Raw genomic sequence first — 23,581 nt, 5'->3', positions numbered from 1 at the left:
TCACTCTTTCTTTTTTATTTCATGTTTTGTGTTTATGATTTTTTTTTCAGTTTTATATGTTGGGTTTTTTTTTCATGTCTTTGTGGTCCTGTCGTGTTGTTCTTCTCTGCTGTCTCTTTGTTGTGCTCAGCTGCTGTTTTTTTCAGGATGCAGCTTTTGTGAACAAACTGAGCCTGAATTAAGCAGTTTTTTAATGTTGACATTCAAATTTTGACTGATAATAAGGAGAGATTTTGGCACTGGAGTGGTCATTTGAGTCATTTTTTGTAAGCAAAAATGGCAAAAGCAGTCTGATTCCAGCTTCTCAAATGTGAATATTTGCTGTTTTTCTTAGATTTCTATGGCAGTAAACTGAATATTTTTAGATTCTGGACTGTTGGTCAGACAAAAAAAGCAAAATGAATATGCAAATGTGAGCTTTAGAGAACTGTGACAGACATTTACTGACATTTTATAAACCAAATGATTAACTAATAACAAGAATAGCCTATATTGAACAAATTATGGTTACAGCCTCACAGATATGAACAATAATTTTCTTTTATGTGTCCTATTAAAAAGAAATTAATGTTTTTTTTGACTGACAGTCAGATTATTATCATATTTTAATACTAAACTTTAAGGACTGTTATCTTCCTACGTACTTTCTGATTCGCCTCAAATAAGTCTTCAACAAAGAGAAACATAATTAGCTGCAGCTCTAATATTAAGGTTAAATTAACCCTCCCACACACACACATACACACACACGCACACACACACCTCACAGCCAGTAATGATCCAACAACAAAGACAATCAACTAGAATCTGATTCCTCTTATTAACAATCAAAACTAATCAATCACAACAAGCAGGTGCGGATTAAACGAAAATAAGCATGACCTGATCAGTTTAGGATAAAAGTGTCATGTTTAAACTTTGTGATGGAGCGATGCATTGCAGTGATGCAACTGTTGTGAACACACACACACACACGCACACACAGGAGACACTGGGTTCAGTATGACCTCAAATAAACCAGCCGACAGCGCCAAAATAAGACAAAAACAGCTCACCTGAAGCCCAGGTTAGAGCCCCAGCAGCTGACCTGAGACCAGCGTGTGTCGGTATGAGCATGCAGGTAACGGCTCAGTTTATAATAACAGCAACAACTTAATGAAATAGCCGCCGGACAGCCGTTAAACCGCCGGTTTGTTGGCCGCGAAGCGGACTCACCTGACAGGAGCGCTCCGCCGTGAAGCTGAGCATGAGGAAGAGTTAAAAAATGTGCGACAAATTCAAAATAGAGGCAGAGACAGTAGCGGGAGTGCGAGCAGTCAATAATAAGCGCTGAGCCTCTGCCAGCAGACTGGCTTCAGCTGAGTGGAGCCAAAAAAAAAAAAAAAAAAAAAAAAGAAAAAAAAGAAAAAAAAGAAAAAGCGAGAAAAAAACACAGAAACAAAATTCAGAGCAGTCTGGCGGGTGGTAACACGCAGCCAATCACAGGCAAAGGTGTAGCGAGCTTCGACCAATGGGAGGTGAGGCGGTGCGTGATCAGGACGTGGGCGCGACGCGATTGGCCCGAGGCGGGGTGCGTGGCTGTCGGGGGGCGGGGCCGCGGAGTCAGCGGTGTCAGAGTAAACCCGGTGAACCCGGCTGCGCGCTCGAACTGGGGGAAAGGTTGGAAGCAGACAGGCGCGAGGCGGGACCGCGACACACGCGAGGACGCGCGCGCGCGCGAGAGAGAGGCATGTACTGAACAACTGCACATACAATATGATGTATAGACACGTGCACTGTTAACAGAATGAATGAAAGATCACGTGAAATACAATAAAATATGTGGTTATTTATCAGAAAAATATTCACAAACACAATTATATTGATGTTTTTGTTTCTTTCCTTTACATGTGGATGTTTTGTTGACCATGAAAAAATGTGCTTTATGTCTGAAACAAGATATTAATAAAAATATATGTCGTCCATTGAATTGTATTCAGACATACCTATGTTGATGTTTTTATGTTTTTTGATGGGGTTTTGTATCCTGGTCCTGAAGAATCGAGGTTTAAATGGTTTGAATGACATAAATTAGAATTTTGGAATATTATGATAACACAAAATATGAAATATGAAATAAAATATGTGTTGTCAATTGAATTTGCTCTTAATCTTATAAAAATGTATTCATAAACACGATTATATTGATGTTTTTGTCAATATAGTATGTTTTGTTGGGATTTTGTACCCTGGTCATGAAGGAACAATGTTCTTTATGCCTGAAATGACAAACAAACTAACTTTGAACAGTCTACATCATATCAGAGTATTATGGTTGCTCAAAATATAAAATAATAAAAAAATATGTCATCAATTGAATTAGCTCCTAAATTATATAAATATGTATTCTGACATAATTATGTTGATGTTTTTTTATCTTTACAGCTTTATGTTTTGGTTTTGTATCCTGGTCCTGAAGAATTTAGGTTTTTATGGTTTGAATGAAAAATGCGAACTTTGGAAAATTATTGTATCACAGAATATAAAATATTTAATAAAAATATGTGTTGTCGTTTGAACTAGCTCTTATTTTTACAAAGATGTATGCATAAACACAATTTATGTTTTATGCTCTAACTGTCCTAAATAGGCAAGTTTTTTTCTGGTTGAATTTGAACTTCAATGCTCATGTAATATATAAAATATGACTGAGTTGAATAAGAGCTAATTCAATTGACAGTTGAATTAGCTCTTATTTTTTATCAAAGCTGACACAATTAGTTGATTAATTGATGAGTTGATTGACAGAAAAATAATCTGCATCAATTTCGATTATGATTTAAGTCATTTTCAAGCAAAATTGCCCAAATGTTAATGGTTTCAGCCTCCTAAATGTGAATATCTTTAGTCCTCAGTGAATACAATGAATAACTAATCTGAATGTCAGACAAAACAAGCAATCTGGATATGTTACTGTGGCCCTGAGACTTAATGATGGTGCTGTAATCGAGAAAATAATCAGCAGATGAATTGTTGGTTGCACAGTGACAGTTTCTGCCTGTGTAAATACAGTCTAGTGCTGCAGTCAAGTGAAGCAAACATGAGACTCATGTAAAATGTAGATGTAAACAGAAGTGTGTGAGTGCAGGAAGAGAAGTGATAGCTGGGTAAACTACAGTAGGACTTCTTTATTTTTTTTCCCAGTGCAGATTATAAACAACATGCATGCAGATTGCAGCTCGGACACACAGTTTTCACTTGCTTTAAATTGTAAAAAAAATTACATCTTCAATTTGAACAACAGTCCAAAAGGCAAAGAGTTTAAATTCACAGTCACATATGACAAAGAAAAGCAGCAAATCATCACATTTGAGAGGCTAAAACCAGAGAATATTTGGCATGTTTGCTTGAAAAATGACTTGTTGCTGCTCGATTAATTGTTGCAGCTCTAGTCCTGAACAACGAAGGAATGAAAGAAGTGAGGTCAGAGATATAAAAACATGTAAAAAAGATTGTAAATGATTGTTTCTTTCACTGGTTAGATTCAATACAAACTCATTGGTTTTGTTCTTTTGGAGGCAGAGAGGTTCCTACAGCTGGATAAAAGACAAAGATGCAGCTGTGTGTGGAGAAAAAGATCATTAAAAAGAATTATAAAACATGACAAAGAAAATTAGTCATCCTGCTCCTTGTCTTTAACCTACATACACTGGCTGCAGAGCAAAGAACTCCAGCAGAAGAAAAGAGGAAAGTCCACAAGGTTTTTTTTTTTTTTTGGGTGCAGTCCTGCATTTTTTTTCTCCCTCTTCACGTGCATGCATCGACTCAAGACTTGTGCACATCAAATTCTGTCAAAGGGAGAAACAAAAAAGAAATGAAATAAAGATAAAGAATCAAGGAGAGACTGACAGGGAACAACGTGAGAAACAAAAGCTCAGATCCTGCAGCTCGGAGGCCCACAACATATTTTCTTATTGTCTTCTTCCTGTAACATTTTCCTCTCTGCTCTCTTGTGAGTCCAACTACCTCTCCTCCCTCCTCCTCCTCCTCCTCCTCCTCCTCCTCACCCCCTCCCCACCGGGCCGATGAACCCGGGGACTCCTATGCGTCGAGGTTGTAAACAGCCTCTCCAATAAAGAATTCCAGGGCGGGGCTAGGAGGCAGCCGGAGCCCCCCTCTCCTCTCCACCTCCATCCTCTCCTCCCCCCCATCCTCCACACGCCGGCCCAGCACCGGCTCCTTTGTTGTGGCTGCATGTTAACCCTTTAAGCTGGAGGCTGGAGGTCGAGCCGCGCTGCCACCACCACCATCATCATCATCTTTGTGACATGAGCAAACAGTGGAGGGAGGGGAGGAAGGAAGGTGGAGGTGGGTTGTGGTGGTACGTCATCCTCTCTGAGATACAGGCAGACAAAGAGCTTGTTTCATTCCTCGCTGTTTCTGCAGCGGGGAACGCGGCTCCCAGTGATGCTTCATGTGTCTGTGTTTGACTGACAGCCGGCCTCGGCTCACCGGTTCGCCTTAAAACACCTTGTTGGCGGCCGCTCGCTGGCTCGCGCACAATCCAGATAAACAGCTTCGTTACTCAGAGTGAATCAGCTCAACGTGCTGCAGAGAGAGGTGTAAACTAAGCATAGACACACTCACACACACACACACGCATAAAGAGGAGAGAAAACTGGGACAAAAGCAGGATCTGGCAGCAGGCAGGGGTGACGTGAGTTCATTTTGATTTCCAAGTTCAGTGAGGTTGTGAAATAAAAAAAAAGAAAAAGAGAGAGAGAGAGAGAGAGAGAAAAAAAAAAAAACACACAGGCGGTCCGTCCATCCATAAAAAACAGTTTCCAGGCAGAAAACACTCCCAGACTAGTGGAGGAGGAAATCAGAGGCAGAGGAGACGGCCAGCTGTTTGCAGGATGAAGTCAGAGCGAAGAACCTGCAGCAGAGGTGCTGCAACATTATTTACTGTTACCTAGATCCTGACCTTTATTTCTTTTATTTTAGACACTGTTCTGCTTTCAAAACAGCTCCCATTCTTCTCTTTCTGTAAAGTTCAACATTTTGGGAGATGTACTTGTACTTTACTTGAGTATTTCCATGTGATGCTACTTTATACTTCTACTCCACTACATTTCAGAGGGAAATATTGTACTTTCTACTCCACTACATTTATTTGACAGCTTTAGTTACTTTTCAGATGAAAATTTGACACAATGGATAATACAACAAGCTTTTAAAATACAACACATCATTAAAGTTGAAACCAGTTCCAACATTTTTGGCTTTTGACGTCTTACAAAAAGCAGTGTGTAATCATGCAGGACTTTTACTTGTAATGGAGTATTTTTACATCACTGTATTGGTACTTTTACTTAAGTGAAAGATCTGAGTTCTTCTTCCACCTCTGAAAGTCATGATCAGATATCAATCTCATGTCTGTGGTTAGCGTAGCTTAGCATGAATACTGGAAGCAGGTGGAACCAGCTAGCTTGGCTTTGTCCAAAGTTAAACAAAAACATCGGCAACACCTCTAAAGCTCAGTGATTAACATGTAACTCATTTGTTTAAACAAACAGCAATGTTTGTGGTTTTAGGGGGAGTTACATGTTGGAACAATTTCTTGAAGGATAAGGGGGCGTTCAGACCGACATCAGCTCTCCCATTCATTTGAATGGGGACAGTGTGTTTACGCAGCGGTCAGCAAAAGTTGAACCTGACTCAACTTTTGCCGCAACCTGTCATCCAGCAAGTTGCCGCATCGGCCTATCACATACACACAAGTGCACATTCCTGGTGGATGACTTTGTGAACGCTGTTTTTGACTGTTTACCTCGAGATCGAATTGTTCTCTGGAAGAAAAGAGCCTGTGAATTGATCTAAAACAGAGATAAAATATAGAAGACGGGTAAAAAGTCTTTCAGGGTTACAGACGTGTCCGAAATTATTGGTACCCTTTAGGAGTGGTAAGAAATAATTGATTTGAAGTAATACTGTAAGCAGACTACTGTGTTTTAATTAGTATCACAGGTGTTTTCAATCTTATAATCACTCATGCAGCCAGTTTAAAAAGAGAAAATTACTCTCTCTGCTGTTTGGTGCCACTGTGTGCATCACATTGAACACGGAAAACAGAAGGAAAACTAGAGAGTCTGAAGACATTAGGAAAAAGGTAATAGCCAAGCATGGTCAACGTAAAGCTGACAAGACCATTTCCAAAGAGCCTGATGTTCCTGTGACCACTGTTGCCAATATTATCAAGACGTTTAAGGCCCATGGAACTGTAGCCAATATCTCTGGCTGCAAGAGGAAAATTGGCCTGAGATTGAACAGAAGGATCGCTCGAATGATCGAGAAAGAACAAAGGAAAACTTCAGTACAGATCCAAGCTGATCTTCAAGTTGAAGGTACAATAGTTTCAAGTCGCACCATCCTTCGCTGTGTGAATGAAAATGGGCTCCATGATAGAAGACCCAGGAAGACCCTGCTTCTAAGAAGGAGACAAAGAAAAGCCAGACTGGACTTTGCCAAAATACATGTTGACTACAGTCCTTCTGGGAGAATGTGCTTTGGACAGATGAAACAAAATTAGAGGTTTTTGGTAAATCACACCAACGCTATGTTTACTGAAGAAAAAATTAAGCCTTCAAAGAAAAGAACACCGTGCCTACCGTGAAACATGGAGGAGGCTCAGTGATGTTTTGGGGTTGCTTTGCTGCCTCAGGCACTGGGCGCCTTGAATCTGTGCAGAGTGCAATAAAATCAGAAGACTATCAAGGCATTTTGGAGCCAAACACACAGTCCAGTGTCAGAAAGCTGCTGCTGTCTTCCAGCAGGATAATGACCCCAGACATACATCTAAAAGCATCCAAGAGTGGATGAGAAGAAAACGTTGGACCGTTCTGAAGTGGTCTGCTATGAGTCCTGATCTGAATCCCATTGAACATCTGTGGAAAGAGCTGAAACTTGCAGCCATCAAACCTGAGAGAACTGGAGCAGTTTGCTCTAGAAGAACAGGCTGAACTACCAGTGGAGAAGTTATTGGTACCCTTTCTCAGCTTATTCGGAGTTACAGAAAGCGCTTGACTGCAGTTATTGCCTCCAAAGGCTGTGCTACAAAATATTAAGTTAAGGGTGCCAATATTTTTGTACATTTTCATTTGTTTTATTGTATAAAATAACACGTTAAGTTGTAAATCAAAAGCAAAGTTTCAGTTATATTCAATGTGAAATAAAGAATGATGGATAGCATAGACTTCTGCCAGTTTCAACTTAATACAGAGGTGGAGGGGTACCTATATTTTCAGCCATGTCTGTATTTGTATTGTCTCACACGCTGTACAGTATTTATGGCACATGATGTCTTTATCTGAGAAACAAGGGGAGAAAAAAAATTAACTGGCATTCCTCAAATACGCTCAAACACAGCAATCTGAGGTGATAATTGGCTGGCTGTCGTCATGGAAACGACGGAGCGGTGTGAAGCCTGGTGGGTTATTACCTCGGACCTGAGCCCGTCTGACAGGACAGAGTAGAAGAGAATAGAAAACACAGTAGAACGGTGGCTTTGTGAGGTCTAATCTGAGCTTTAGACTTTGATAAGACATTTGAAAACTGCACATTTTGTAGAAAGTTAGGACATCTTTGGAAATTTAATTTTCTTTAGAGAGCAAGGACATTTTTTTAAAGTGAGGACATGTTTATAAAGTCAAGTTGAAAGGGAGTACAGTGAAGACAGATTTGGAAAGCCGTGACATTTCTCATAACTTTTTCATTTCTCTTTTTTTTTTTTTTTTTTAAGAGAGTTAGGGCATGTTTATAAGGGAGGACATGTTTACAAAATCCGGACATTTCTGGAAAGTCAGGATATTTTTGGAAATATAATTTTGTTAGACAGCAAAGACAGCTAGGACATTCTTTCAGTCGGGGCATTTTAGGTCATTTTGGAAACTGTACACTTTTTTTTAAGTGAGGACATTTTTGGCAATATATTTTTTTTAGAGAACAAAGACATTTTTCAATGTGAGGACATTTTTAGAAAGCAAGGACATTTTGGGAAAGTCAGGAGGACATTTGTAAGGACACTTTGGGAAAGTGAAGCCACTTTTTGAAATGGGAAGATGTTTCTGGAGAGTGGGGACTTCTTCTGAGGTCAGTTTGAGGGTTTACACCTAGTTTAGCGTTAAGGTAGGTATGTAGGTTGCAGGTTAAGGTGAAGTTTTAGGAGCTCAGGAATGTGTTATGTGAGTGAGGGTCCTCACAAACATAGAACACAAACGTGTGTGTTTGAGGGTTTGTTCTGCTGCTCATCAGCAGTCTGTCTGGATAAGAGCTTCAGTTAAATCACCACACAATGTAAATACGTCTGAAAGGCAAATAAATCCTGTTCTGCTCTGCGTGTGTATGTGTGTGTGTGTGTGCGTGAGGTCGTGACCCACCGTGGTAGCAGCAGTGCACATTACTGAAAGGTCAAAGGTCGTTCCTCCCTCAAGACTTCCAAGAATCGTATCTCCAGGAACTACACCCCACCCCACCCCATCAAACACACACACACACACACACACACACACAAACACACACACACAGTTTGCGGCTACGACTGACAGCTGCTCACGTTCTTGTTCAGACTTTACCCGCTCTGCTCACCAGTTTCATGTTCGATCCGTTAACGAAGCATAGTGCTGTTTGAAAATGTTAATCCCATCCAAAATCAGTTTTTAAATGTGTTTCACTCGTCGGTTAACTGTTAACAGAACCTGAAGCATCAGTGATGTTGCTATGGTTACCGTCATGTTAATTAACTTGATTCCGACTGATTTAGGACAACAAAAGCGACCAGCATCATACATATGACTGCAGCTTAATTTACTTCCTGAGTTTAGTCCCTACATTTAGTTTATTTCTTGAATTTAGTTCTGAGTTTAGTTCCTGAGGTTAGCGTCTGTGTGTGGTTCCTTAATTTAGTTCTGAGTTTAATTCCTAAATTTAGCCACAAGTGGACTCTGAGTTTAGTTCTGAATTTAGTTCCTTGCTTACTCCTTCACTTTACTTCTGAGTTTCGGTTTTAAATTTAGTCCTTAAGTTTAGCTTTTGAGTTAAGTGAGTTTAACCCCTAAATTTAGTCCTTGATTTTAGTTCTGAATTTAGTTGTTGGGACTCAAAAACCTGAGAGCGTGATCAGCACAGCAGATGTGACTTCCCTCCAAAGCAAACAGCAACGACCTCACCGACCAGGAACACACCCACACTGAGTATGTGTGTGTGTGTGTGTGTGTGTGTGAAGGGGGAAGGCGGGGGGTGTCCAGATTGGGTGGGGTCAGTGGAATGTAGGTCACGCTCCGTCCGCCATCCAGGAAGAGGCGGGTGGTGAGGCGAGCGTGCCGTCGCTGCACACTGAAACTCACAAGAAGTTTTTCTTCTTTTTTTACAGCAGAGATGAAAACACACCCTGGATATGAACAGAGGTCTCACTCGGTCCCTGCATGTGTAACCAGAGCTGGAAAGTAATAATAAAGATATATAAAAGTACTGAACTTTTCTGAATTCACATTTTATATTGAATAGGAGATAAATATGTCTCCTCAAACCTTTCACATCTTCATTAACAGTGGTGGAAGTACATTTACTCAAGTACTGTACTTGAGTACAGTTTTGAGGTACTCAGTAATATTATGGCCGATGAGCCGTTGATGGTAGTTTACATTTTTCATTCGTATCGAACCGTCGCAGCAAAACCGAGATAGATACCGAACCGTGGATTTTACAGTCGTATTCATTAAAGATTAAAATGTATTAAAGACATTTTCCTGCTCACCGATCCTTTCACTCACAGCCGATGATGTCGACTTTAACAACTTCTCACACACGCTTGATTCACCACAAAATGTGTGTTTGCTGCTGACTTCAGTGAAAGGGATGATGGGTGTTTTGTTTTTTGGGGTTTTTTTTTTTTTTTTTTTTTGTTCCTGAGGCGGCTGATTCCAGACCAGCAGTCAAACATCAACAAACACTTCCTGTATGTGGCTCTGCACTCATTTCCTGTCGCACAACTAATGTGTCATCAAAAAAAATCCTTTTCCACAAAATCATCCAAAACCACACACACACACACACACACACACACACACATTACATGAGTAAAATGTTCCACTCAGCGCAGTAATAAATGCAGTCAGTATGCTGAAGAGATGAAATACTCACTGCTTCACTTACATACAATGTTTTTTGTTTTTTACAAATGATTCTGAACTAAGAAGGATGTTTATGTTATAAATAGTTCAGTTTTAGTCTTTTTACATTCATTTAATTATAATGATGATGATATAATAAACTTTATAATAATAATTATTTGAACAGCACTTTTCAAAACAAAGTTACAAAGTGCTTTGCATGGTTAAACATTTAAGTTCTACAATTAAGCAGTGAAATCAGATAATTAAAATAAAACTACACTAATACTACACTAATAATAATACACTAATACTCCTAGTATTAGTGTGTAGCAGAGCCTACAAACTGTTGTTTTTCTGTCAACGATATGTTTGTTGTTTACATAACTCACAGGAAGACAAAATGTTGTCATACTGGTGACTTCATGGGAGCAGGGGGATTTTCCAGTTCTGTTGTTTCTCCATCATCTCCGATTCTCCTAAAGTAACGCAGCTGCAGGCGACCGGTAAGCTACGCCGTGTCGTCTGTGAAATGTTGTTTATTTTCTCCTTCCGACGCACGCCAGACACATGAAAGTAGGCGGGAAAAAAACATAGGGGAGAATCGCTGATCCTGCTTTTGATTTCGACGGTGAAAATCGACAGCTCGTTTCGATCGATTTTCAATTTAGAATCAAAAGTGAAAAAACAGACTGATGTTCAAGTCAACGATTCAAGACAACACAGATATTTTCAGGCTTCATCTTTTTCAAAATAAATTAAACTATTTACATTTTGCTTTTGAGTTTTTCCTTTCTGTAACAAAAAATGTGCCAAACTGTAGTTAATGATATAAAAATAAAAACACACCTCAGTCTTTTGTTGTCTGCTGACCTGACTTTGTGACCTGCGCTGAAGAATGACCACTTCCTGTCAGACACAAACAGGAAATGACCTCTTTTGTACTGAATGTGTGTGCGTGTCTATAAAGCACTCAGGTTAAATTCAGACTGCAGCTTGTAACAATCATTATAATAATAATTTAACTTTGTTTATCTTTCTACCTGTTCTATTTAAAAGTGTTTTCTTCCTGTTTTCTTGTTCTTAAAGGGAAAGTTTAACCTGTTGACGGTCCTTTTTTTGTTGTTCGTCAGACTCAAAGACACGGAATAACTCTTGTTATTGTTGGCTGCGTCTCCTTCATTGTTGAATTCTGACATAATTTGAAACTGTCTGTGTTACAGGATCAGTTTAACACATTTTTATCCATGTTAGCAAGATGTTAAGATATGTGTTAAATACTGTACAGAGCTTGTTTTAATGTATGTTTGATATGTTGTGGTTGAACCCTGGGTTTTGACTTACAGGCACGTTTCTACATACATTCACCTTTTGGAGCTTTGACCATGTTTAACATCCGACATCAGAACAGGATATAAATAACAGAAAACAACAAAAAGCAGAATATGTCCCCTTTAAATTCAATATGTTTGACTGAGACGCTGTCATAGAAACTAGATTATTAGATTATTGATGACGCTGCCGTCTTGTTTGAATGGGGGTAAAAATTGAAAGTTCTGTTTGTGCTGAAAGGAAGATTAAGACCTGCAGTGTGAGTTAACGACACAATGGACAAGATTCATACAAACAAACTGTCTGTACAGATTCAGAGGTGTTGGTAAATTTATTTTTTTTATATTTGGACAGAGTCAGGATAACTGTGTGTCTTTATTTCCAGTCTTTGAGCTAAGCTAAGCTAAACAGGAGAAAGTGAGAGGAGATCTTAAAGCCAGTTTCATGTTAAACACTGAACTTGGTGACCTCAAACGGCAGCCGACACGTGAGAGAATATAAACACACTCACACACATTCAGCCAGAGTATGTGTCTACGTGTGTGTGTGTGTGTGTGTGTGTGTGTGTGGAAGGGCGGGACTTCACTACCAGCAGCACGTGTCATCTTGTTTATAGTTTTCAGTCAGCTGGGCTGCACCGAAAACAAACACACACATACATAGTGGTGGAAGAAGTACTTACATCCATTACTTCAGTAAAAGTACAAATACAGCGATGTAAAAATACTCCATTACAAGTAAAAGTTCTGATACACAAATCTGTTTTCAGTTTCTGGACTTTTTCTCTGATCTTTGATTTTTGGTGAAATATTGGATCATTTGAACATTTATTGAAATTAAAGCATGTGAGAAGTTTAGAGGGAAAAATCACTATTTGGTGGAGCTGTTAACAACTCATAGACATGTGAAATGTGACCCCGACTACACACTGCTTTTTGTAAGACGTCAAAAGCCAAAAAGGTTGGAAACCACTGGTTTCATCTTTAACAATGTGTTATATTTTAAAAGCTTGTTATATTATCCATTGTGTCAAATCTTCATCTGAAAAGTAACTAAAGCTGTCAAATAAATGTAGAGGAGTAGAAAGTACAATATTTCCCTCTGAAATGTAGTGGAGTGGAAGTATAAAGTAGCATCACATAGAAATACTCAAGTAAAGTACAATTACTTCAAAATTGTACTTAAGTACAGTACTGGAGTAAATGTACTTTCCACAAACACCTTTTCTATCTTTAGCTTCTCATATCTCTTAATATCAAGCAGTGCTGAAAAGTAACTAAGTACATTTACTCAAGGATTGTACTAAAGTACAGTTCTGTGTTACTTGAACTTTACTTGATTACTTATGTTTTATTTTAATTTATACTTTATACAGGAAATATTGTACTTTTTCACTACATTTGTTTTACAGCTATTAGTTACTTTGCAGATTAAAAGTTTAAATAAATTACAAATTATATGTTCGGTATATAATTATGATGTAAAATACTATTAGAAGATATGATAGATTTTTATATGTATTATTAAACATCATCACTGTATATAAAATAGTTTAACTGTGCTCCGACTTGAAAGTGCTGTTTACAAGTACATCTTGCTAATAACGTTTCTGCAATTTTACTAACAGTTTGATATTATATTGCAGTATTACTACTTTAACTTAAGAATCTGAATACTTCTCCCATTTCCCTTCACTTTTTTTTGCATTTTGTGCCTTAAAACTTTCCTGTGAACTCTCTCAGGATGAGGAAAACATCTTTCATAGAGTCATTTTCTCAAGTTTCTGCCTCTCAGGAGCTGAAATTACAGAAACAGACAGAAACACAAGACTGTGTTTTGTACTCTGGGATGCTTTAAAGGTTATTCAGTGATTTGGCAGATTTATTCTCAGTTTTTTTTAAATTTAATTGAGACATTTTTTGAGACACTGTAGTGGTAAATGATTTGAATACAACACATTAAAAAAAAATAATGTGTTATATTAAAAATACAGCACATTACTCCTGTACTGAAAACGCTCCACTGGCTCCTTATACAGTATAGTATTGGTTTCTATTGATTTTCCTGGTACAGTATTGGTTTCAAAGTATTACTGCTTGTTTACAAGACCCTAAATGGTGTCGCACCTAAATATATTTCTGACGTGCTCATTGGCTACAGACAGCTAGCCACTAAGATGGCAGAGATGATGTGAAGGATCTATATCAGATCCCTCAGATCATCCAGCATGTGTCTCCTTACTGCACCCAAAATTAAATCTAAATGTAAATGCATTTATTCACTATGATGTTGTTCTCTGGAACAAACCACCCGATGAACTGTATCTTATCTTAAAAGCCGTCTTAAAACATTGCTTTCCTCTCAGGCTTTTGGTGGTAAGTGTGTGTGGACTGTAGTAGGAATAAGAATCAAAAATATCCATACAACAACTTTAATTATCAATTTTTGTTGGTATAGAAAGTTGCGTCAATCAAATGTGCTTCGTGGGCCTTTTAACTTCCTGTGAATGATTATGATTGACTCTGAGCACATTTAAATAGAGCTTGTTTGACGCGCTCATCTGACCCAGCTACAAACTCTACAATGGGAGAGTCTGAGGAGCTCAGCGCAGATCTGACAAAGCGGATCATTGACTAGAACAAGTCAGGAAAGTCACTTGGAACCATTTCAAAGCAGCTACGGGTCTCGAGATCAACTGTGCGAACAATTGTAGGTGTAAAGTGCAAAGCAGGGTTGTGTCGGATCTGGAAGAGAGCAAACTATCACCTGCTGCTGAGAGAAAATTCGTCAGGACGGTCAAGAGTCAAACCAAGAAACACAAAAAGCAGGTCTGCGATGAATTAGAAGCTGATGGAAGACAGGTTTCCACAGTCGAGCATGTTTTACATCGCCATGGGCTGAGAGGCTGCCGTGCGAGAAGGAAGCTCCTCTGAGGCTCGGCTGAAGTTTGCTGATCACATAGAAAGAAATAAAAGGCCTGCTGGAGGGAAGTTCAGATGAAACAGAAATTCAGCTATTTGGCCACAATGACCAGACATATGTTTGGAGGAGAGAAGGTGAGGCCTTTAACCCTCAGGAACACCATAACTGCAGTCAAGCAAGGTGGTGATAGTGCTTATTATGATCTGAGGCTGTTTAATAATGAAGAAGGAGGATTCACTCCATATTCTTCAGGAAAACCTACAATTATCAGCTAGAAGTTTAGATCTTTTTGGGTGTTTCAACAGGAGATTGACCCCCAAACACACATCAACAGTGACTGAGTCAGGATAGAGTTCAGGTTTTAGAAACAAGTGTCAGAAAGTCAACAAATTTAGTTGAAATGCACCAATGCTGTCACGTGGAGACGTCAAAGATTCAACCAGAAGCTTGTAGACGACTACAAACAGCTTCTAACTGATGTGAAAATGGCCACAGAACATTATACCAGATATTATCATTACTGTATGGATACTGAACCAGCAGCTTTGGTCTCATTTTCAGAAGATTCATAATAAATTCATAATAGAACCAAAATGCATGAATGTTTTTTTTATTGTGACAAAGACGTACTTGCTCCAATCATTACATCACAGAAACATAAGAGTTGTAGAAATAATGAGAAACTCATACATGTTCATGTTCATACGTTATATGGGTGGCTGAAAGGTTATTTTATGTATGTGGAGTATTTTATATGTGTTTTCCATCTCATTTGTTGAATGTTCTCTGTGTTTTACTGAGCTTATCTGTGTATGAAATGTGTTATACAAATAAAACTGACTCGGTTTGATAAATTAAAAAAACATGTTAATATTAATAATGCTTCAACAGTGTTGTTGCAGTGATTTTTATGACAGCGTGAAAAAAAAAGTGCTCAGTTTCTTGATATAACAAGAAAACTTTCTTATTCTGAGGATGATTTTTTTCCCCATAATGAGCAGAAAAACATCGTTTCATAACGAGATGCTGATTCACTTTAAAACGAGCACGTTCTCTCGTTTTTTGCAGCGTGCTGTTTATTAGGTGCAACGTTTCCACTGTGACTTCCAGATATTACATCAATTTTTCTTCTCATTAGGAATGAATATATTCTTTTTTCCCCCTTTTTCTCAACTATCTTTCCATCTCTGCACCAACATCTTGCACTCATTTGTCGTTTTATTTATTCTGTCTGTGTCATGACGTCCATCCACCCTGTTGGTCCTTTTCTTTTCGTTTTAAAGAGAGAAAATAACTGATTATAATGAAAAAGGTGTTTGAAATATTAGACTGTATCTGTTTCTTATAAAAACAGCAGCATTGATCAAGTCTTAATTTCTTTTAGGGCAATGTTGATCAGTAATAGAATGGGTTCTGCACATATATCATGGGTTAGGGTTGGGGTTAGGGTTAGACCAGACTCTATGATCTATTTGTATTTTGTTTAGTCTGAAGAAGAGCGTGAAGCTTGAAACGTCACTGGTGGATGTTTTAATAATGCAGCTACAGTTTGGGAACCTTCATCTTCCCTTGTTACAGGGATAAATAATAAAATAATACTATGGTTTCTTTCAATAAAAGCACATTTAATTATAAGAAAACTTTTATCATTATAAAGAAAAAGATGTTCCGAAATACATTTTCTATCTATAACAGGAAACGTTTTCTTATTAGAACAGATATGTTTTCTAATTAAATGTGAAGCATCATTTTTACGTAGAGTGGCAGAAAGGCTGCAACTAACGATTCTTTTTATTATTTTCATGTAATTCAAATTAATCTTCAGGATGTTAAATTATGGAGACTGAAAGTCTAATCTATAATCATGCATCATATTTTATAAGTTGATCATGTTTGGTTTGTAACTACAGCTGTTGAATTAATGTAATCGAGTAAAAGGTACATGTACTGAAGTACTGGACTTGAGTAAAAGTACTTTGTTACTTCTTCACCGCTGATCTGATTTTAGATTGTTTTCTTCAGACTACGACAGCGCAGAACTGCCACCTACAGCTGCAATGATCGGTCAATTAACTGATTAGTTGCCAATTATTAAATTATTATTACTATTTTGATAATCAATTAATTGTTTTGAGTTGTTTTTTTAAGAAAAAAAATGTCAAAATTCTCATTGCAGCCTCTAAAATGTGAATATTTTCCGGTTTCTTTAGTCTTCTATGACAGTGAACTGAATATTTGACGTCTTCTCAGATTTTGGGAAACAGTGATTGAAAGTTTTCACCATTTTCTGATATTTTGTGGACAAATCAACTGTAATGACAATAAAAACAACTAATTAATAGACACTAAAAAGTTTGAAATTGACAAAAATTTATATTAAAAAGGAGGTTTTTTTTGTTAGGTGTGAAAGTTGATCTTGGAAATAGTCAATTAACATAAAAAACGTAACTTAACTCGCTCTCAGCTGCATCTCACAGTTAGATTTCCTTTTTTGAAAATGAGTCAATTTTAACATCAACAGTTTAGATTCCTGAGACGCAGATATTTTGGGCTACCAGAGAGAAATATTGTACTTTTTACTCGACTACATTAATTCAACTGTTACAACTTATAATATATGATGCATGATTATAGATTCAACTTTCAGGCTCCATAATTAAACATCCTGAAGAAGAAGGCCTACATTGATTTTTTATTTTTGATATTTTAATTATATTTTCCTGGCAGTAATGATATACTTTTTACTGAAGCCGGACTTTAAAAGAGTATTTTTGCTACTTTTATTCAAGTAAAGGATCTGGACGCTTCCTCCATCGCTTCTCCGATGTTCATCACACAGCAGAACAAAAATGTTAGTTTAAAGCTTGTAAGTTATGTTTCCAAGATCAACTTTCACATCGAACAATAACAAGTCTTTTTTTACCAGTAATTTGTGTCATTTTTTACAGTGTCTGTTAGCAAACTGGTTTTGGTGGTAAAACCGTTTCTAGAAGAAGAAATCACAGATATCTGCTTCTGGTTGAAGCAGAAATATGATGAGACGTTTTATCTTTTATAAACTTATAAGTTAGTTTCAGTTAATCAGATAAAAATCAGATTCCTCCTCAAATATTAACGCCATCCTCCAACATTTTTGACATTTTTCAGCGTGTCTGCAGTGATTTGGTTCGTTTATTTGTTTAACCCGATTTTATCCTGATATCTTGTTCACACTAATGATTATCTTTTGTATAAAATAATAAAATATTATCTCTGTGAAACGTTTCTGCTGCAAGATTTAAAAAAAAAAAATCTTCATGTGGATTCAAACTTATCTGACTGAATATTTTATCATTAACTGAATCTGATTTACAGGAAATATTCAACGCAGCAGTTTTGATAAAACATTTTGTGCCGTTTTTTGTTTTTTTTTCCCCCTGAAACGATGAGTCACATGATCAGTTAGTGATCAACGAAAAATGAATCAACAACAGTTTAGATAATCAATTAACAGTTAAAATAATTTTTTAAAGGAAAAACTAACAAAATATTCCCGCCTTCCAGTTTCTACTTTTCTGTTTTACATCAGTAGAAACTGAAATATTTTGGCTTGTTGGGAGTTTCCGTCAGAAACAAAACAAGACATCTGAAAACCATACGGCCATTTTTCATAATTTTCTGTAGAACAAATGATTAATCTATGAATCAAGAAAAGAAATAATTAGATTTAATGATAATGAAAACAATTGTTAGTTTCAGCCCCAGTGCGGACTTCAAGAATTAAATCTAGTATTTAATTGAATATGTAGTATATAATTTGAGAGTATATAAATGAATAATTCAGGGAACGTAATCATTTATAAATAAGTGATTGAAGAAGAATTTATGAAAACTATTTTATTTTAAGTATAATGAGATTAATTCTCCTTCAGACGACAGAACAAATTAATATTCTTCTATTAATTCTACACAAGAGGATTTATTCTGATGAGGAGTTATTAGTGAATTATTTCTTTTGGAGAATTTTAGTTTGGTTTATGGATATTTTTTAAATATATTTATAAAAATATAACACGTGCGACTTTGTCAAGTAAAGAACGATGAAGTTTGGACTCGTTTCCATCGTTGTTCTTTGTGTTTTTACCGTCCAGCAGCCGTTTATTGAGATGACGGAAATATTAGGAAATAAGAAGGAGTGTGTGTGATATTTAGTTGGGAAACACCCTGAAATTAGCTTTTAAATACTAAAAGGAGAGAAAATCAAAAATAAGAGCAAAGAAAACTGAATCACGGACAAACAAAAGAAAATATCAAAACATAATATTTTTTAAATTTACCAATGCATTAAGTTATAAAACCTCTTGCACAGTAGATAAGAGACATAAATGCAAATACCTTGAATTTAATGAATTAAAAGAGCAGATTTTTAAAGCGATCGGTGTTTTTTGATGCGATGTTATCAGTCTGTTCTTTTCTCAGGTTGCAGGATGGATTTAATCAAAGCTGCATGAAAGAATCTGCTGCGTTGAAGGAATGTTAAGCCCATCAGAGACATTCAGGCTTTTTACATGTTTCTGAACAAGTGGTCAGAGTTTTATTTATTTCATAGATAGGACAGAAACACTCCCTGCTCTAACTTTCTTTTTTTCTTACATTCATCCATGTTGGCTTCTTGGATTTTCAAATATAAAAGATCAGCAGTTTGGTGAATCCTCCTGGACAGCGTCGTGATCACAGATGTTTGCTTTTCAGGAACTGAGCGCAGCCTCTCAGTGTGTAATCTGGATGTTTTCCAGAGTCTTTTATCAGCAGTCTGACAGCCGCAGAACCCGTTTCTAAATTAGGAAATGTGTTTTTTTTTCCACTCATGTTTTCTTTTCAGGTTCTGGAAAAAGAGCCGACCAGCGACTCGACTCTCTCTCTCTCTCTCTCTGAGTGTTGTTCTGACATTTTCCAGTCTGACGAGGATTGTTTTCAGAGTGATTAAAGCATTTTCATAGACTTACCCCTCTCAGACTGAATCAGCAGTTTCTCTCCGACCTGTATGAAACAAAAAATAACACAAAAATCAGCAGAAAGGACCGAGCAAAGGTACAGAACTGTAAAAGGAGGGAATCTTACAAATCTGAAAACTGTGAAACCGCTTCACGTCGATCCTTTTTATTTTTTCCTGCCGCCAGAAATCAAGTTTCACCCGAATGTAGCTGAAATTTTAACCAAATTTCCAGAAAATCAATCATCAAAATCATTAAAAGTTGATGTGAAGCTTATATGAGGCTTCAGCAGTCTGAGTTAGTCATATCAAGTGGATATCTGACACATTTACAGTCTTTTTAGCATCAAATTCCCTCTTTGTGTTTCCCTGTTGAGCTGCAGGTGGAAGTATAGTAACAAAAAGAGGAACTTTGACACTAAAAAGACTGTAACGTTGAAAGATATCTACTTGATTTGACTCATTTGGACGCTGAAGCTTCATATTAGCTTCAGATAAACTTTTAAATACATTTTTGTACAGTGTGGATTTTGTCCCCCATCATTTACATTGTAAGTACATTATGAAGGGATCTTCTAATGGTCAGTATGAACAGGACGAATGATTATGGCAACTCGTTGCAGAAGAAGAGGACACAACGAGATGACGTTATTAAAAGAGCAGCAGTCAAAGCTGAAACGATGGCAAACCATGTGGAAAATGTGATGGAAATATGACATTTCTGTTTGTTTCACGTGTGCACACAGACCCGATGTTTTCGTCTCGTCAGTGGTTTTTAAGTCACACGGTTCATGTACGTCATCTGTCAAGTGTTTGCTTTTTTATCCACACAACTACTTTTACACCTCAGACAACATTTTGACCTACTTTCTGAATTTCTGGCGTTTCCTCTCAGGTTTTTTTTATGCATAAATATGAAAATGAACTCAGTTGTTTACATGAAAAGTGACGCAAGTAGTTGTGTAAAGAATAAAAAAAGAGAGATTTCAGAAGCTGTTTTAGCTTGTTTTAGCTTTGTGTTGAAGCATTTTCTAGCTAATCCAATGAGATTTTAATTGATTGTATTTAGCATTAAAGAAGAACATATCAGCTTTTAAGTTGATATGTTGTATGTAGCTCTGTTTTTCCTCTCTACCAACTGCTGAGGGAAATATCTGGCTCGTTAGCTGCTAAATTCTCCACTATGTTCACCAGCTAGTCGACAGCTAACTGTGTGTGTTTGCAGTTTGGTGCTGAGCAGGTAGTGTACAGTGGCTTTTTACAGCTTTTTCTCTGAAAACAGCTGCCCGCTGCGGCCGACAATGACTCTGTGAGAGCTCTGAGAGTGAACCAAACCAGTAAAGTAGCAGTCGGACAGCTAAACAATGAGCTGAAACTCATTATAAAGCTCCATAAAGCCGAATGAAGCTGCAGAGCGGCTGATAATTCTCTGTGGGTTCATCACTACGAGCCACGAGCAACAGCTCAGCTAGACAAATATAGATTATAGAAGCTTTAAAAGGAAACTTAATCTTTCGGCCGGTTATCATTGGACAGTGATGACCTCACACGTTTGTTATGGAAGATCCACGAATAAAACAGAAGTCCAACAATAAAACATCTCAGGTTCACATCAGATTAGCTGTTCTTTCCAGTCACCTTCCTCCAGGCTTCATTCAAATTTATCTCGATAGAACTGCAATGATCAGTCGATTAATCAGTCAGTTGATCAAAAGAAAATCAATCGGCAACTATTTGGATGATCGAATAATCTTTTTTGTTTTTTATATGCCCAGACTGTGCTGTTTCAGCCTCTCAAATGTGATGATTTAATGCTTTTCCTTGTCACATGACAGTAAAACTGAATGTCTTTTGGTTTCAGACAAAACAAAACATTATTATAACAAAATTATGACGGGTGTTTTTCACTATTTTCTGACATTTTACAGACAAAAAATGTTCATTGAGAAAATAATTGGCAGATTCATCGATAATGAACGCAATGTTCGTTGCAGCTTTATTTCTAACTTTGTGTTTTTAATATTAAACATTCAGTGTGTGAATATTTCACTTATATAGTCTGCACATCACATTACAGTTTCTGGTTTGGTATTATTTTAATTTATTGTGATTTTTTTTCGTATTATTTGTAGAATGAATGTAGCTCAACTGTCTACAAAATAAAATTGTAACATTTAAAAAATTATATTTTCATATCATGTGTTTTTCTTGAGTTTATTTTAATATTTTTCACCATTTATTCTTCCGTTCGTTCGGACAGTCTTTGTTCTCTCGTCTGCTGCAGCGACCTCATTTTCCCTCTTGGGGTCAGTTAAGGTAACCAGATTTTTATTCAAATTAAAGCCCAAAAAGAAAACTTAAAAACAGATAAAAAATAAAGTAATGACGTTAAACTGATGTATAATCTCATCTGAAACATGTCATGATAAATTCTGTCACATTAAATCTGTTCAGCTGCACACAGACGTGAGCTGAAGGGGTTTTTTTTGTTTTTTTGGGCGGCCGCCATGTTCGTCCCACTGTTATGTGCTGTGGCTGTTGCTAGGTGACTGTAGAGCGTTGGGCATGTTGCCATGGCAATACTATAGGGAGCAGCTTTACGTTGCATCACCTCGGCGGAGGGAAACAGCATCTCTTTGTGTTTCCTCCGTGTCCTGAGATGACTCCTGTCCTCACTAAACCTGCTTTACAATTCATCTCGAGTGGCTTTAAAGTCTGAAAAGAAACACTTTCACTTCGTCGGCTTCAGACTGAAACATTCACACCTCAGATGATTTGTTTTAGTGGCAGGGGTGATTTTGGACGCCATGAAAAGATATCACCATGGGCCCCACCACCCGACCTCCGCAGGCTACGCCAACCCAATCCATTCAAAGCTTTAAATAACTCCACCATTGCAGGTTTTGCTACTCTCCTGTAGTCCAAAACTTCCTGTATGATATTTACTGACAATGAGCGTGACCATCTTGAAAGAAAAATGACAGTATAGGTCTAAAATTCAGACTGGCAAAAACGACCTATAGTTACATTTGAGTGACCGTAGTAAGCGGCTGAAGTAATTACGACCCAGGGAAGTGACAAAGATCAGATGACGTTAATATAAGACTTCCCTCTCAGGAGGAGGCGGGTTGGGTGGATGGCTGGATAGTTAGATGGCAAAAAGTGGGGTTAGCTGCAGGAAACCACTGTTCAATTCCTGCTTCAACTGCTTTTCACTTCCTGTTTCAACCGCATGTGTCATGCTTTCAACCGCGAGTCAGGACATTTTTTAAAAAAAACGTAACTTTAAGGAAGTAATAACCGCATTCTCTAACCCTAACCAAGTGTTTTTTGTGCCTAAACCTAACCAGATGTTAACCACAGTGTCATCACATCATAAAACATCATTATTTCCTAACAGGGATTTGTAACGGTTTTGGAAAGCTGCACATTACGCTCATAACTGATGAGACACTTATTTTGCTGACCCAAGATAAAGCACATGATCTGGTGAGACATCTACTCAAGATAAAACAAGGCAAATATAGTATAATAAAGGTCATAGATCATAAAATTGGGGATTAAATGAATTACTTCAGTCACACAGCTGTAAAATAAGCATGATAATACATAGTCTAACATTTCTATTTATGTTGTATAGGTCAGTTGGTTAGTGAATTTCCATTTCCATCCACAATTTTGAGGTATTAATCAGTAGTAGTAAGATTACTTTTACTGCAATACTTAAGCTGATTATACTTATGTACTTTTGCAGGACAGTAAAGGATCTGAGTACTTCTTCCACCACTGCCTTTAATGTTAGTTTCCTGTATGTTGATGTTAGTTTTTTCTGTATGTTGATGGTACCTGTTGGTTGTAGCACCACTGCAGTGCTCAGTCTCAGTCTTCCTAAGTGTGAATGAAGCTTTTCTCCCCGTATGAATCTGATGAGATGGACTCTGCTCCCTCCTGCTGGACACTTTGTGTCATTGCATCTCTGATCTGCTTCGTTCAGCCTGGAAAACAAAGACAAAGAGAAATAAATATAAATGTAAAAACAAAAGGAAGAATTTAATTTAGTTTTTGATAATCTGTGCTTTGGATAGGATGTGTTTAACGGTAACCGTTAGTTACTGTTGATACAGGAGGGCTAAACCATAACCGACGTTTAAAAAGTAGACTGATTGGAGGCAGATTTACCATCAAAATTCATAGTAATTTTTGAAAAAGT

At 37.4% G+C, this 23,581-nt stretch overlaps 1 protein-coding gene across 4 annotated transcripts in view; it reads right to left on the bottom strand.

The window, feature by feature from the left end:
- The window catches only part of klf11a (Kruppel like factor 11a), a 33,083-nt gene that overhangs the window by 9,085 nt on the left and 417 nt on the right, over nucleotides 1–23,581 (bottom strand). The window contains exons 2-3 of one of the 4 annotated variants that reach the window (XM_067573122.1): nucleotides 23,218–23,366; nucleotides 19,385–19,418 (exon numbers count right to left, since the gene is read on the bottom strand). Coding sequence is in view for 1 of the 4 variants with exons in the window: in XM_067573121.1 (XP_067429222.1) it covers nucleotides 1,216–1,248 (33 nt within the window). In the remaining 3 variants the exon portion in view is untranslated. Of the gene's footprint in view, nucleotides 1–1,055; nucleotides 1,079–1,215; nucleotides 1,384–19,384; nucleotides 19,419–23,217; nucleotides 23,367–23,581 lie in introns of those variants that run through there. The other 3 variants (XM_067573123.1, XM_067573121.1, XM_067573124.1) reach the window with 3 other exon arrangements.

This window comes from Thunnus thynnus, chromosome 18, assembly GCF_963924715.1.
Source record: "Thunnus thynnus chromosome 18, fThuThy2.1, whole genome shotgun sequence".
Classification (NCBI taxonomy): Eukaryota; Metazoa; Chordata; class Actinopteri; order Scombriformes; family Scombridae; genus Thunnus; species Thunnus thynnus.
Note: the sequence above shows the minus strand (reverse complement) of the source record. Positions and strands in the feature narration are given on the sequence as shown.